The sequence below is a fragment of the Pteropus medius genome, unplaced genomic scaffold, assembly GCF_902729225.1.
Source record: "Pteropus medius unplaced genomic scaffold, Ma_sr-lr_union100, whole genome shotgun sequence".
Taxonomy (NCBI): domain Eukaryota; kingdom Metazoa; phylum Chordata; class Mammalia; order Chiroptera; family Pteropodidae; genus Pteropus; species Pteropus medius.
This window is the reverse complement of record NW_024349800.1, coordinates 3,796,379-3,812,709: the sequence shown is the minus strand read 5'-3', so window position 1 is coordinate 3,812,709 and position 16,331 is coordinate 3,796,379. Positions and strand designations below refer to the sequence as shown.

General features: G+C 41.7%; 1 protein-coding gene and 1 long non-coding RNA gene across 2 annotated transcripts in view; one reads left to right on the top strand and one right to left on the bottom strand.

The window, feature by feature from the left end:
• The window catches only part of LOC120621466 (uncharacterized), a 51,698-nt gene that overhangs the window by 4,642 nt on the left and 30,725 nt on the right, over positions 1–16,331 (top strand). The window lies entirely within an intron of this gene.
• HRH1 (histamine receptor H1) overlaps positions 186–16,331 on the bottom strand; it is a 62,759-nt gene continuing 46,613 nt past the window's right edge. Inside the window, exon 2 of the mRNA XM_039886746.1 lies at positions 186–3,072. Coding sequence (XP_039742680.1) covers positions 1,577–3,037 — 1,461 coding nt within the window. The 5' untranslated portion in view covers positions 3,038–3,072 and the 3' untranslated portion in view covers positions 186–1,576. The remainder of the gene's footprint in view (positions 3,073–16,331) is intronic.

The window sequence follows — 16,331 nt, the reverse complement described above, 5'->3', positions numbered from 1 at the left end:
CAAAGCAGAGTGAGAGTGAAGCTAGTTATAAAAAGTCCTTTTCTAAAGATATTTACAAATGTGACCAGAAACCAAACAAACCCTATATCAAATCTTATAACATTTGACAATACGTTTCAATACATCTTCTCAGTCCAAGAGACGCAGAATCTTAGAATTCAATAATCAAACTTGTAACAGCATAGTTTCAAATATCATATTTTAGGTAGGTAAAAAATCTCTCATTTTAACAGATCATGCAAACAGCAACACACGACACAAAATACCAGTTTATACATGTAATCCATTTGCTACATATATTAGTTTATCATCAAGTTTTAAAATACAAATCACAACCAGTTTGCAGTAAACACCAAGTAAAACTGTATGTTCCTATGCCTTTGCTAGTTTTTACTTAAGAGATGTAATTATAAAAAAAGACCATTTTTGGACAAACAGAGGAACTGACAGATAAATAGCACACTGTCCCTTCAAAGTATCACCTTCCGTGGCTGCAGACATGTTCTGTGTCAGCTGTTGCTGCTCTCAACATATGCTTTTGAGAATTGCTACCACTCTCAGGAATTGTATGTCTGTGTGTTTATGTGTGTATGTGTGTGTACTTAACAGGACAAGTTTTTGCCTTTTGGAGAAAATGTGTTACAATGAGCTGGAATGCTACAGGATTTTCATTTTAGCTCTTTGACATAACTAGCTATGTGATCTTGGGCACCTTATTTCACCTTGCTACACCTCAATTTCCTTCTCTAGTAATATTACCCTCCTGTTGTGGGGTGTCATGAGACTTAAATGAGATAATCTTGGCATAGCACTCGAGAAATATGGCTTTCTTCTCCTCATTCTTTATTTTTGTTTTTAATGTAAAACCATTAAAAAATTCCCGTTCTCTTTCTTTTGAGGTCAGCTTTTATCGGCATTTTTTAATAGCTAAAAGGAATTTGGGGTTGAAAATGATGGGTATGCAAGTTGCATAATTTCCTATCAACTCTGAGACATGCATGAGTAAGAAATAATAAGGCAGAATTTCCAAGGTGGTTCAGACATTGGTTCTGGAGAAAGCTGTAAAAGAGGCTCAGAAGAGAGGTGTTCTGAGAAGTGGCAGTCACAGTGGAATAGCTGTTATGTCTCTCAAGATGACCCTTGGAAAGGGACAGCATCTATCTGCATGTGTAAGGTCTCTGCACAGTCATATAGCTCCATTCCACTAAGGCTCAAGAGTTCTAATTCTCCAGTAGAATCCTACCCCTGTGTCCCTTTAATTGCCAATTAATTCATTCTGGAAGTTCAAATTACAATGACAGTCTGAGGCTCCTACATTTCCTGAGGGGCAGGAGCGCTCATCCAGATTTGATTCTCTTGGAAATAGTCTGCTTTCTACTCAGAGTACAATCTCTGCTGACCACCACCATCTGCTTTTCTTTCAACAATGCCTACGAACTTTCCAAATGACCCTGCCCCTAAGACTCTTCTTTTGACTCCGGAAAGTCCAGGTACCTGGCAACTCACAGGCCTTCACCTTCCATTACCTTCAGCGACATCCTAAGCATCACTTTGTTGTACCTCCCTGTAGCCTCCCTTAGGAGCGAATGTGCAGAATTTTCTTGAATGTCTTCTTGAAGTTCTCATTGCACAAAGGGTAGATGAGGGGGTTCAGCGTGGAGTTGATGTAGCCCAGCCAGATGGTGAACATGTGCACACGTTCATTGCAACAGCTCTTGCAGAAGGCAATGACCATGAAGAAGATGAAGTAAGGAATCCAGCAAAGGATGAAGGCTGCCATGATAAAACCCAATTGTTTGGCAGCCTTCCGTTCTCGGTTCATATGTAACCCAGACACATACTGTCTCGAATGTGAGCGGAGCCTCTTCCAAGTGAACTTGATGTAATCCAGGCCTATGCTAGACCCACTTCTTGGTTTGCCTTTCCCTGATGCCAGCTCTGTGGGGGTATCTGAGTCTGTCGGGGAGGACTGGCTATCACCTAGGATCTGATCCTCTAACAACTCGCTAGCTCCATGCACGTTCAGGCCCTGCTCATCTGTCTCAAGCTGACTCTGGCTCTGGTTGCTGGCTATGTAGCCGCTACCACTCCCCTCTGCCTCAGTCTGTGTCTGTATAATGTTAAGTGGGAAGCAGTGGAGTTTGTACACTTCTTTGTCCTCTTCTTGGCTGCGGACATCTGGGGAGTTCATCTCCTTGGAGTCTTGGGATGGTGGCTTCAAGACATGTCCACCACCAGCATCTTTCGGTTTCCTTTTCAGAACCTCCAAGGGAGACTCCTTCCCTGGTTTCTTGGCCCCTGCCTTGAGGTTCTCTGGCTTCAGCTTAATTTCAGAGAAGGATGGGAGGGATCCATTGATGAATTCCCGGTGCTGACAGTGCTGCTGTACAGCCTTGTAGATCTTGGCATAGAACCAGAGCATGAGCAAGGTGGGCAGGTAGAAGTTGATGATGGCGGTCATGATCTTGAACCAGGTGACATCGTAGAAGTCTGTCTCACACTTGTCCTCTCGGTGCCCTGCGGTCTGCGGCATGAAGCGATGCCAGCCCAGAATGGGAATAACCCATAGGAAGGAGAGAAACCAGGCCCCCAAGATAGTGGCCGATGCTCGGGTCTTGGTGCGATACTTCAGGTATCTGAGGGGCTGCTGGACAGAGCGATAGCGATCAATGCACAAGATGAAGACACTGAAAATAGATGCTGTGCTGGCCACGTAGTCCATGGAAAGCCAAAAGAGGCAGAGAGGCCAGCCCAGGGACCACTTGGACATGAGGAGGTAGAGGATGTTCATGGGCATGACGACAGCTCCCACGATCAGGTCTGCCACCGAGAGGCTGATGATGTACAGGTTCCCCACAGTATGTAGCTTCCGCTCTTTCTGCACAGCACATAGGACCAGCAGGTTGAGCCCTACTGTGACCAAGGAGATGGTGCTCAGGACCACCACCAGAGGCATCAGTTGAGGGCTGGCCATGGTGGTCTTATTCTCTTCACACATATTGTCTTTTAAGACACTGGAGGAATTGGGATGGGTCATTGGCACAAGAGCAGCCTCCAGTTATGGCTCACTCCCTGGGAGGAAAGACATAGGATTAAGGTTAGAGTCTTGGTGATCAATAGTCAGTACCATCACGTCGATCAAACGGGGGTTGTATGCTGTTGGGGATAGTAGACAATGCTGGTTACCTATAACCTATATCCCCTTCTTCCATAGTCATTCATTCCTTCCTTCACTTAATGACTATTTATTGAATTCCTGGCATTGTTCTGGGTGTTGGAAATATAGTGAACAAAACAAAAATCTCTGCCCTCAAGGAACTTGCATTGTAGTAAGGGAGTTGGGCAAAAACAAGGTGAAGTTTGTATAAGTCCGATGTTGTATGTGTTTTGGGAAGGTGGGCTGCATCACGATTGGTCTAAGTGGAATATGGCACTCTAGTTGTTTTTTGCCAATGGCTGGTCTAGGAGTGGGCATGAGACACAACTGTGGCCAAGGAAGTAGATGAGAAAGTCTCATGGCAGAGGTGGGGTTCTAGAAAGTGCTTCCTCTCTGCCAAATGAGCAAAACAAGGATAAGCATTGTACCTACTTGCCACTTTCTCCCTGACAGGAAGTGGTGCTTGGAGCTATGGATGTCATTGCCCAGAAAACCACTGAGATGCCAACCCAGAGTCCTGTTATCACTGAGTTGCTAAACAGAACCTAGAATCTTCTTCCTCCAGACTAGTTATTATGGGAAATAATTAAATATTTTATTTGCTTACATCACCATTGTAGAAGTTTTGACTTGCAGCTAAAAGCACCCCTAACTGAGATGGGGGAATTTACAAGGGTATATAAAGCATAAAATAAATCAAGGTCATCTCCTTAGATGAATGGTTCTCAAATGAAAAAGTAGGTTATGTTATTTGAGAAAGCATGTTTGTTATTTCTTATTTTACTCTTATATTCGAAAAAGAATTTTTTTCATCACATAAACTATGCAGTCTTCTTTGCTAGTGAGGCTATACTGAAAACAGATTGTATCTTGTTATCTGTGATTCTCAGTTGGGGTGGGCAGTAGAAGTAGGCATTAAAACTTCCAGAAGTTGTTAGATTTTAATATTCATTAAAAACTGGTATGGGTTTAAAGAAAACTGAGAAACACTAACAGAGAGTATAAATCTCTCTCAATAATTTAGCAGAAACAAACTAGTTTTACATTAAGGCAAAGCCAGATACATTCCTGAGTAAAATGCCAAATTCATGTTTGTTTGTTTGTTTGTTTGTTTGTTTAAGATAAAAATCAAGACCCCAGTGCATTTGGCCTTGTGGAGAGAACCAGTTGAGTTACTTTGTTGGAAAGTCACCACTTGGGTGGCACTGGTTTTGCCCCAGCTCTGCCACTAATTTTATGAGTGATCTGTCAGCCTGCGTTTTCTCATGGGCCAAATGTGAAGGGTGGAGTAGGTGATCTCTAAAGGCATTTCCAGGTCTCCTTTTAGGAGTTTTGCTTTAGGTATTTTTCCATGTTCTCCTTCAACTCTGAATGGCCAGTAGTCATAGTAACCCTCTGACTTTTCTGAGTGTGCCTCCTCTGACTTCTTCAACAGCATCACCTTCTCCTCCTGTGACCCAGTCTTGCCCTCTGCTCCTGTCACTCTATGCTGTTACCCTCAGAGACCTTATCCACTCACCCTTGTCCACCCCAGCCATCACCACTGTGAGGACAACCCCCAAATTTACAGCTTCAGCTGTATCTTTCTCTACTCTTACATCTGATACCCAGTCAATACCCGGCAGTTTCACCTTCAGCTCTGACTAAGCCGATGCCCCTTGGAATTGTCTACAGCCATCTCAGGAAGGAGAAAAGACGCTAAGGCAAATCATCTCAGGGATTTTATTTTTTACTGTTTTAATAGGAAGGAAGCAGGAAGCAGTTGCCTAAAACACTGACATAGCTTGGCATTCTCAAGGCAGCTCTAACCTCCCCCTTCTACAGAAGTGACTCATTTCTCTCTTTTCCTCGTTGCCTTGAGAAAATTTCTCTCTCGTGTCTTTCTTTTCTTATTTCTCTCTTTGGCTCATTGCACAAAGAGGGGAACTCCATAATTTTTTTTTTCCACTGTGCATATACTATTTACAATTCCATGATTACATATGACAGTAAGGGATTTATTTTTATATAAAAATCTATATATTTTCCTTTTTGATTAAAAAAGAAAAGATGTTATGATTGAGTTGAGATCATTAAACTAAAAATTAGTGTCACATATTGTGTTTGGTTTGGAATGAAATCTACTGATGTCTGCAACTTATTTTAAAATGAATCAGAAAATAAGTTGGATGGATGACTGGTTAGAAGAATAGATAAATGAACAGGTACATGTTAAGCAAAAAGAGCAAAATGTTAATTTATAACCTGGGGAGTGGGTATCTGGGTGTTCACTGTATAATGCTTCCAACTTTTCTATTTCATTGATAATTTTCATAATAAAATGTAGAAAATTAAAACAGCATAAGTTTATCTTCTTCACCTATCACCGTAAGCTTGACTCTTTATCGCATTTTTTCCTTCATAGTTTGGACATGTTATTTTGTAAAAACATAAAAGCAAAAGATCAATAAATGTTTGTTAAGTGAATGGATAAGTGAGTGAGGGGCAGGATGGTCTGAAATATCTCAGCTCAGAACTTATTTATTCAGCAGATATTTACTGGCGAAGTGTTCCTTTCAGCTCAGTGATCTGTTTCGGGAGCAAGAAAGTCCACATTTGTCCTCTTAAACCATAGAATTCAAAAGGAGGATTCCTGGAAAGGCAACTGTAGCATCCACACTGCATACAAATGGCATTTGGAGGATGCCTCGCCAGAGGAAGGCTGAGGCAGGTACTGGGAGGAGGAAGAAGCCTGAGGGAACCCTGGCACCGAGCTGGGCGGCTGGGAGGACAGCAGGAGTGACCACATCAGCGTCGTCTTCATGTCCCACTCTGGACTGGCTGAATCATTTGCAGGGCCCAGTGCAAAATGGAAAGTTAAAGTATTATTAAGAATTTCAAGACAGTGATAGGAGAACATTAAACCACGCTGGGGGATCCTGAGCTCAGGGCCTGTGTGCTGTCCAGGTTACAGGCCCATTATGCTGTTCCTAGTACCTCATCCTCTCACCCAATCTCTAAACAGGCATTACTCAGTGAGATAACTCATACAAGGCACTTCTCTCTCCTCCAGGGAACTGCATTTTGAAAAACAGATCCCTGAATGGTTTTCTCTCTATAAATGCCAAAGAGACGTCTGGCACTCTGGCAGAGTATGGGAGTTATGCAGGGACACAGATCCTCATTTTACCTCATGCCACACAGGAGGCCACGCTCCCCTCAGGCTGTCCAGACCCTGTCAGGTTCTGAAGTACCCTCTCTGGAGTCAAGAATGAGCCTATAGAGATGGTGCTGTGAGAGGTTGGGGGAGAGAGAACCAAAACTAGACGAGACCCTTCAGACAGGGCATTTTGAGAGGAAAGGTGGAAGGAAACCTGTAGGTTCTTTATAGCACTGTGTCCCTAGAGAAGCGGGTGATGGTAGGAGAGAGCTCTCACCATCTCACCTGGGCTCTGCCATTTGACAGGCTGTGTGGAGCATGAGTAAACAGGTCTCCAATCTCCCAATTTCCTCATCAGTAAAGTAGGGCTAACATTGACCCCTCCCCTCCCCCACCCCCACCTCCCACTCCTCTGGACTGTTGGGAGGGTCAGTTGAGACGGTGGGGAAAGCTTTGCCAACCCCCGGGTGACCTTGACTTGGTGACAAGCAGAAATGGACACTTTCTTCTCTCAGAGGCTCCTGTGTACAGGCAAGCCAATGGCTCCATTCCAAAACCACAGGCTGCAGTGGGCCTATTACTAAAGTGATGACAAACAGCCTAATCCAATCAGGTTTAACCAGCGGGTAAACAAAGACAGTCAGTGTTCCCTCCAATTCCTGGGAACGCTGACTGGGGCGGCTTCGACAATAAGGAGCCAAGCCCTGGGCTTTTTACATATTAGTTATTAAATGCCCACCACAAGCCCATTAGGAGGTCTTCTGATGAGCCCTAGAGAACAGAGGAGGAAATGGTCAACTCAAGCTCAGAATGGGGAAGCAACTTACTCAAGGTCACACAGCTAGGAATCAGTTGGTGGAGCGAAGATTTGAACCTAGGTCTATCTAACTCAGTTTCTCAGCCTTCATTCTATGGACATTTTGAGCTGAATAATTCTTTGTTGTGAAGGGCTGTCATGTGCCCTGGTCGGATGTTTAGCAGCATCCCTGACTTTTACTCACCAGAAGTCAGTAGCATCTCTCCCCAACTTTCAGTCATGACAACCAAAAATATCTCTAGATATTGCCAGACATCCACTGGAAGAGCAAAATGATCCTTAGTTGAGAGCCACTGATCCAACTGTGGAATATGCACCCTGAATTGCCAAAGAATATAGCTTTCGACTCAAGGCAAGGGAGGGCTTTCTAGAAATAGATGTTTTCTAACAATGCAATGAATTGCCTTGAGAGAGAATAAGCTCCCCATCCAGGGAGGTATACGAAGAGGTGGCCTGGATCTGATTACAAATTAGAAATATTCCTGCTTTCTCAATGATAATTTATTTACCTAAGTAAAACTTTGCAGGTGTTGGTTTTAGGTAAAAGAGACCGAAGGGCATGGATCACTGCTGATAGGCAGGAAGGGGAGGCAGAGGGTTTGGAGAGATGCTTCCAGTGGCCTCACTCCCTCCACTTTGCCTCCCGTTTCAGCAGTGCTGGTCCACAGAAGGCTTGGAGCTCATTAGAGTGGTGGAATAGGGCCGTGCTTTGTAAATCAGTAAACCTTTGTTCTAATCCTCTTTCTGCTGGGCAAGATATTTCACTCTACCAAAACTCAGTTTTCCTCCCCTCTAAAATGGGGATAAAGTACCTGGTACCATGCCTGACATACAGGAAGTGCTCAATTAATAGTGGCTATTGTATTTTCTTCCATTTCTTGGTGAGTGACACAGGCTCTCACAGCCAGCCCAGTTGGCTCAGCAGAATCATCCTTGACCTCTCTCTGTTTTTCACTGTGGCAGAAACTGCTAAGTCTTTCAATATCAACTCTCCTTTATTTAGGAATAGACTTCTGCTTTTAGCTGAGTACATGGCTGCCTGGAATAGAGACTATATTTCTCAGGCTCATTTGTAGCTGAGTATGACCATGTGACTAAGTTCCAAAGAAATGGAAATGAAAATGTAGTTTGCAACTTTCTGAAAGAAGCCCGAAAGGGAGGATGTGCTCTTTTCCTTGGCCCTTCATTCTTTCATCTGGCTGGAATGCTGACAGGGTGAATAGAGCTTAAGCAGCCATATTGGGACCATGAGGAAGAACCACAAAATGAGGAAGGTAAAGTAGAAATTTGGAAAAAGTTGAGGTTTCTGATGATCATGGAACTGCCCTATCAGCCAGGACTCTCCACTTCTGGATTAGCTTTGATTTTCTATCACATACAGCCAAAGGGAATCCTAACTGCTACGCTGCCCCTGATGAGAGGAAAGACAAAGGATAAACAGCATCAAAAAATTAAATTCAAAATTCTAGAATTCAACTGGGAGAAGTATGATGACTGAGATAAGATCAAAGCAGGTGGCAGGTCAGAGAAGGAAGGAACTGCCTCTCCCGAGATTGAGTGTGGATGTCAAATCAAGAATATCAGAGAAGAGGGGATGTATGAGCTGGGCTTTGAAGGATGAGTAGAAATTCACCAGGAGGAAAGAAGAGGAATTTAAAGATGAGTAAAAGAAAGAATGAAAGTACAGAGCTAAGTTTGAGGAATTGGGAGTGAATCATAAGTGACTGGAGTGCAGAAGGATGAATCTAGAAAGACATGTTGGGGCCAAGGTATAAGGAAGCTCTTTTACACCTCTGTGCATTTGCCTGTGCTGTTTCTCCTGCCTGGAGCACTCTTTTGCCTTGAAGCTCTTAGTTGCTCCTCTTCTCGTGCACTTCTAACACTCCCTTTTATATCACCTATCTTACCATTCTTTCTTTAGCTGAATCTCCTCTGCTATATAGGAGCAACCTTAGAGCACAGAGTGTGTCTGCTATTTCTGTTTCTGAAGTGCGACACTCATGACCATTAAGGGGACGCCCCCTTCGTGATAGCAGGGACCACACCTTTTTACTCACTGCCATTCTTCTTTGCTGGTACCAGTTTGGCACATGATAGATACTCAAGAGAGGTTTCCTAGATGAGTTCCGAAGAAATGAGATTCGAATAAAGAGTAGCAGAAGACACAGGAGAAAGACCTAAGTGCAGAATGTGTGGGCATATATTTCACAAAGATGTTTAAATCAATATTTGAGGTAAGATTCATCTTATTGATAAATATTGATATCTTTCAGCTAACTTTCCCACTTTTTGCTGGAAATTTTATTGTTTGAAATTCCTTCATGGTAATCCAAAACATGAATAAGGATTTACACACAAAGATGTTCACTGTAACATTATATATGTTAGCAAATAAAAGGAAATAATCTGAAATTTGGGAACCAAATGTATTATGGGATAGCTACAGAATAGTATATCATGCAGTCTTTGATAACCACATTTATGGAGCACCAGTAATGATACAGAAAATGCTCATAATGAAATTAAATTGACAACAGACATTGTTTGTACGGGATGATGTCAATTCTATTAACTAACAGGCTTAGAGCCAGGGTGAATCCTTGTTAGGTTATGTTAACACTGTTTTCCTCTGAGGAGTGAACAATGTTTATTAGTTTTAGTATTTCCCAAGATTTCAACAATGACATCTTAGTTGTATAATAGGGAAAATAAGAACGAATTGCACTCATTTTTTAAAATAAAATACATTTCACTGGAAAAAAAAATCTTAAAAAAAAGAAATGCCTTTCACATTCTTAGAGCATCTTTTATTTTCTTTAGTAAAAAGTGAGTTTGGGATTCCTTTCTTGAGACATTCTAAACTGACTCCTCACCCACCACTCCCCATTCCAAACTGCTCGGCCCTCTGCCACATTTGCATTAGTTGGTTATTCTGCTCAAGTAAGTCAGAACACTCTTTTTTTGCTCTAATTCCAAGAAAAAGGCATCATGCAGGAGGGTACCTCAAATACTGCATATTCTTATTGAGTCTGGTCAGAGCATAATTTCCATAAAACACCCAGGCTTATTAATGCCACTGGCTGTGGTGCAGAGAGCAGATTACAAAAAGCAAAATCCCATTATGAGCCCAGTGCTACAGGAACTGGACTTAGAATCTAGGGCAATGCTGGGTTAAGAGTTAGCCTCTGGGTAAGACACAAGTGGTATATGACTTTGTGGTCAGGCGGTGGACTCACTGGGTAAAAATAACCCAAATGTCCATCAGTTGGTGAGTAGATAACCCAATGTCCATCAGTTGGTGGTATAGCCATGCAATAAAAGATTATTTGTCAATAAAAAGTATGGAAATAGCCTAGCTACAGCAACCCTTTTCTTCTGTACCTCCATGACTATCTCTCATTTTATAATTTGGCTTAAGCGTTTGGGAGGTTGGTCCTGTTTGATTGTTTGTTTGCTCTTCCTATTCCCACCCCTGGTGTGACAGGCTGAGATTTTTTAAATTAGGCACAGGAAAAGGAAGCTGAAGGATAATTATCATCAAATGGCAAACAAAACAAGTATAAAAAGCCCAGCTCTGTTACTCCTTAACTTTTGTCCTTAAAAAGCAATGCAGGAAAAGAAAAGTAATATTTCAAACACTTTCTACATACCAGCATTGGACTGGCAGGTTTTTTGTGTTGACTCATTTACTCCTCACAGTGCCAGTCACGTCACAATAAAGGAATCATTTTTGCTCCCTATTATAGATGTGAAAACAGGGGCTTCTGGAGTTTATAGGCCTTGATGCCCTGCACTAAGATCCAAGAGTGACTGAAGAGCAAGTTTCATTTAAAGGCCCAAGTGATACTCACCTGCTAAGTAAGACATTTGACTGGGCTTCAGACCCCATCCTTTGCCCTCACTTACACTCCTTTTCACTATGGTAAGAAAGAGAGGGAAATCAAAGAATGCTTTAAATAAAGATTTCATGGAATTGGAAATATGAATATCTGTGCTAACATTAGATGAGGACACAGTGAACACAAACACCACCAGGCTCAGCACACACACTTATTATTTCAGGGCCCAATGAATAATGTTTTCTTTTCATGTCAAATCCCTGAAGATTAAGCCTTGAGGAAAGCACTTTCAAAGACCAAAGTTATCCAGGCTGTTCTCTTTTTGAGAAAAAAAATCACTTATGATATTGAAGTAAATAAAAGATCTGGCAGAAGAGAAAGGAGAGGTAAATGTGATGTTTAGAAGTGAGAGCTCCTAGAGAATTAGGAGTTTCTTTAATGTCTGTCTCCTTCATTCAAGTGACCCAGTGCCTGACTATGCCCCAAGCGCACACCTGGGGCTCCTCAGCGCCACCTGCTGGTCAAGCCCTCTTGCTGGTTCTGGGGCCAGATTTGTCTCTAGATAGGGGTATTTATGCGCAGGGGTATAGATAGTTAGAATAAGTCTGGCTGCTGGTTCTGATATTCCTTCATCCATCCATCCTTCCAACCATCCATCCATCCACCCAACCATCCATCTATCCAAAAGATCTTTATTAAGAGATCAGGTACAGATGTTATGACAGGTAAAGGGTAGATATAACCACTGCCCTCATGGAGCTTACAGTCTATACTGGTGATTATCAACCTTGGCTGCCTGGAGAGCTTTTAAAACATACTGAGATGTTTGCTTCAGAGAAGATGTTGTAAAAGTGCTTTACCCTATCCTTCTGCTAAATCCAAATAAAAACCCTAACCATTATATTAAAACAAACATATGATGACTCTGAAAGGTGGAGAGCAAAGGCAGCCCAGCTAGAAACTCTGGGATGCTGATGTATAGGCCTGGCATGCTGAAAACTACAAAATGCTGATGAAAGAAATAAAAGGTCTAAATAAATAGGATACACAGTGCTCATGGATTGGGCGACTCAGCATAGAAAATACATCCATTCTCCCCAAATCAATGTACAAATTTAATGCAATTCCTATCCAAATCTCAGCAAGATGTCTTATAGATATGGACAAGGTTATTCTAAACTTTATGTGAAAAGGCAAAGGAACTATAATAGCCAAATCATTTTAGAAAATAAGAAGAAATGAGAGAAATAAGTCTACCTGATTTCAAGACTTATATAATTACAGAAATCAAGACTGTGGTATTGGTGGAGGGGTAGACACAGTGGAACAGAATAGAGAACCAAGAAATAGACCAACACCAATATGGCCAAGAGATTTTTTTACAAAGATGAAAAATAAATTTAATTGAGGAAAGGGCCTTTTCAACTAATGGTACTGGATCACTTGGATGTTCATAGGCAAAAACCTGAATCTCAACTGAGACCTCATATCTCTTAAAAATAATAATAATAATAATAATAATAATAATAATAATAACAACAACAACAACACAAAATGGCTCATAGATTTAAATGAAACTTTTAGAAAAATACATTTGAGACAATCTTCAGGATCCAGGGCTAGCCAAAGAGTTCTTAGACTTGACACCAAAGCATGACCCATAAAAAGAAATATTGATGAACTGGATCTCTCCTTCAGTTATTTACCTATCCTCATTATATCTACTTTATGTATTTTTAATGGACCCACTTTTTTTAGCTTCAGTTTATTTTACTATGACATATAAAAAATCAGTCATCTTTTTTTTGTTATCCATAGAAGCTTTCCATGAAAATAAATAGGATGACAACAAAGCAATGCGATTAAGTACTAGCCAGACATTTTGAGGAAGGCTCTGCTTTGTTAAAAAGAAAGATAAGCAAGTGCAAGATAGGTGTTAAAGGCCTATGAGCACCAAACCGAGACTCTCCTGGAGGGAATCAGGACTGAAAACCAGTGTGAGTCAATATTAATTAATGCCACGCCTATGTACCATTTAGAGCCACTTCAGGTACCACCTAAAATGTGGTAAACACTGTTTTAAATCTCGTCATACAATTATTTTGCTCCTAAAAGCCTTTAAGGAAAATTTCACACTCTTTAGGCTGCTGGCATGACATTTCTGTCATGTTGGACTTCCTGACTCTAGTAAAAGTTAAGTTACTATCCCCCAAACACCCTAGGTTCTTTTAGCCTTTGTAGCTCTGCACATGTTATTCTTTCCTCCTGGAAGAAAATGTGCCTTGAGGGTTGGGACCTCATTTTTGTTTACGAATATCTCTATCTGGGCCTACTTCAGAGCCTGCCTGGAACAAAGTAGGTGAGAAGGATGAAAAGAGAAAAGGGGTATGGAAATGTTGATAAAGAAGATGTGAAGGAAAGAGGGAGAAGGGGAAGAAGACAGGAGGAAGGGAGGGATGGAGAAAGGAAAGAAAGAAGAAAAAAAAAGAAAGACGATATTGATAAACTTCTATTCACCCTACAAAACCTATCTTAAAAATTCCTTCCTCTTTTAAGCTTTCCTGTATTCTTTAGACACATTTAAACATTCTTTCCTCTGGGTTCCCACAGTATTATTTCCATATCTCTATTAAGGCATTGAATACTCTGCATTCTACTGAATGAATGAATGAATGAATGAATGAATTCAGGTATCCCCCACTTAGATTTTGATCCTTACAAGGGCAGGGGTGATATGATATTCACCTCTAATTCTAACAGATAGCCCACTGGGACTCAACCTTGGCTGCCCATTTCAATCACATTTTAAAAACATACTAATTCCTGGATCCTACCCTTGGACATGATTCTGATTTAATTGATCAGGGTTTCAAAATTTTTCAAAACTCTCCAGATGCAGCCAGGACTGTGCGCCACTGTCCTCACCCAAAGCCGAGGGTAGGAGGAGCTCAATAAATGATGAATGAGTGAATAGATGAATCTGCCCTTAACACATCACGGTCCTGAACTAACAAGACTACCTTCATGGTTTCATGTTATGCTAATTCATTAATATATTCAGGAACTATTAATTAAGCAATAATGTGGTACTAGGTGTTATGTTAGGCCAAGCTGCTGGAGATGGAAACATGAGTAAGACTCTCATACTTCTCCTTGTTCTGTGTGTGTTAGAGAGAACTAGGGCTGTGTCCTAGTTCAACCAAGAACTTTCTGTCCTGCTGGTTAATTAGCCAGTCTCAACAGCAATCATCTCCCTAGTGACTGACAGCAAAGCTGACTTTGGGCTGCTGCTTCCTTTGGCAAATGGACAGACTTAATTCACCTCCAGATAAAGAATGTTCCTGAAGGGTATGTGTGAGTGTAAGAGACCAAAAAGAAGATGGTCCTGTCTCCATCTCTTCAAGCACTGCAGAAGTGAAAAGTGAGTCTCCCAGGTGGCACACCAAAGTTCTGGGCTGCTCAAATGAGCTCCCTTCTGGATGCGACTTACGCAAAGGAAACCGAAGGCCTTTGGATCTGATTATGATCTTACTCATCCCACAGGTAAAGAGAGTTAGTTTCCTTCCCTGTGGCTGCCACCTCATACTTAGGCCTTTAAAATTTTGCACTACAGATTATGAAGAGCAGAGATAGTGATCATTTGTGCTACGGCTGCTCTGTTTCCGACTTTGATAACATCTCCTCTCAACTGTTCTAACAGCTTCCTAATTGATCATCTTAATCCTGATCTTGGTCCCTTCAACACGCCCTACACACAGAAGCCGGACAATCCATCTAAAACCACAAATCCAATCTCCTCTTTCCCCTATTCAGAACCCTTTAATGTCTTGCCACTATAGTCAGGATAATAGGATACATAGCATAAGCCCCCAAAGTGTAACTCAAATAAAGCTGGGCTGTCTTATGTCCGGTCTACCAATGGAATTAAATTTAAAAAAATTCAAGTCCGACACTCAGGAAGAAACAATATGGAAAATAAACATTCCTGAAGACTCTTAAAGAGGCCAAAAAAAAAAAAAAAAAATCCTAAAGAACTTCTCTCCCATCTATCACCACATAGTGCCACTTCCTATGTCAGTTGCCCTCCTCAAATCTCTCTCCTTCTCTAACAAACTTAAGATTGCATTAGCTCCTGCTTTATTCTCTCTTTCTCTTGCCCACTTTCCAATCTTCCTGATTCATTGGTGGGCCATGACTTTCTAATATAAATCCACTTAGCTTTCCCAGTGTCTTCTCCATATTCATTACTCCAATCAGCACAACAAAAGTCCAAGAGACAGCATTCAAAAACAGATTCTGCTATGGAAACTGAGGGGGAGGGCCAAGCAGCGACTAATTATACGTTAATACCTTTGACCCTATCACACAAGAGCCTTTTCCATCTCATCCCAACTTATCCTGTAACCCCATCTTCGGGGAAACCACTTTCCCTAAATAGACCTGTTCTTTCACACCCTATACCTTTGCAAATGCTCTTCTTTCTGCCAGGATGCCTGTTCCCTTCCTCCCGGCCTGACATGCAATCAATCCTTTACAACTTAGCTCTAATATCACTTCCTTTAAGGCTTTTCTCAATTCCTCCAGACAGAGTCAATTCGCTTCCTTCTCCAGGATTTTCCTGAACTTTGTACAGACCTCTGTTATAACCCTTATCAAACTGGGTTATATAATTCCTTAATTACTGGTCAGACTATTTCATTAGACTGTGGGTACCAGATTTAAGTCTGAGTCATCTCTGTGTCCTCGGCACCAAGAATCAAGATGAACAGATCAAACATCCTGTTCAACGCTTCCTGCTCTTCCCTTTCTGCACTGTGCTGGGCAGTGCTTTGGTCTGCAACACATCTTTCCCACTAGCACCTTATCTCTAAAGTCTAGAAATAAGAGTTACACTTATTGAGACTAAGAGTCAGACAGGTGTCATCTCATTTAATCCTCACAGCAAACCCCCTGAGGTAGAAACTATTATTGCCCCTGTTTTCCAGATGAGACTGTCCCTATCCCTTGCCCAAGCTCACACAGTTACATGGCCCAGTTGGGCTTTGAAACAAGGACTGACTGACTCCAACATCAAAATTCCTAACCTAAAAGTTGGGAAGATAAGAAAGGATCAGTTCCAATGCCACAGCTCCTAGCTAGATGCATCTCTTCTCTCCCCAGCCCCAACTCCAAGGTTGGTAAAGTTATCAGTTTCTCCTTATGGCATTTAGGGCTGACTCTGTATTTTGATTATTTGTGTAGAGCTTTCCTGTCTCCTGTTAGGCTGGAAGTTCCTTGGGCACAGAAGCTATGTCTTAATCAGCTTCATAGTCTCTTATACTAGCATTGCTTGGCACACAGTAGGCACTGACCAAGATTCTTTGCTTGACCACACTTTAG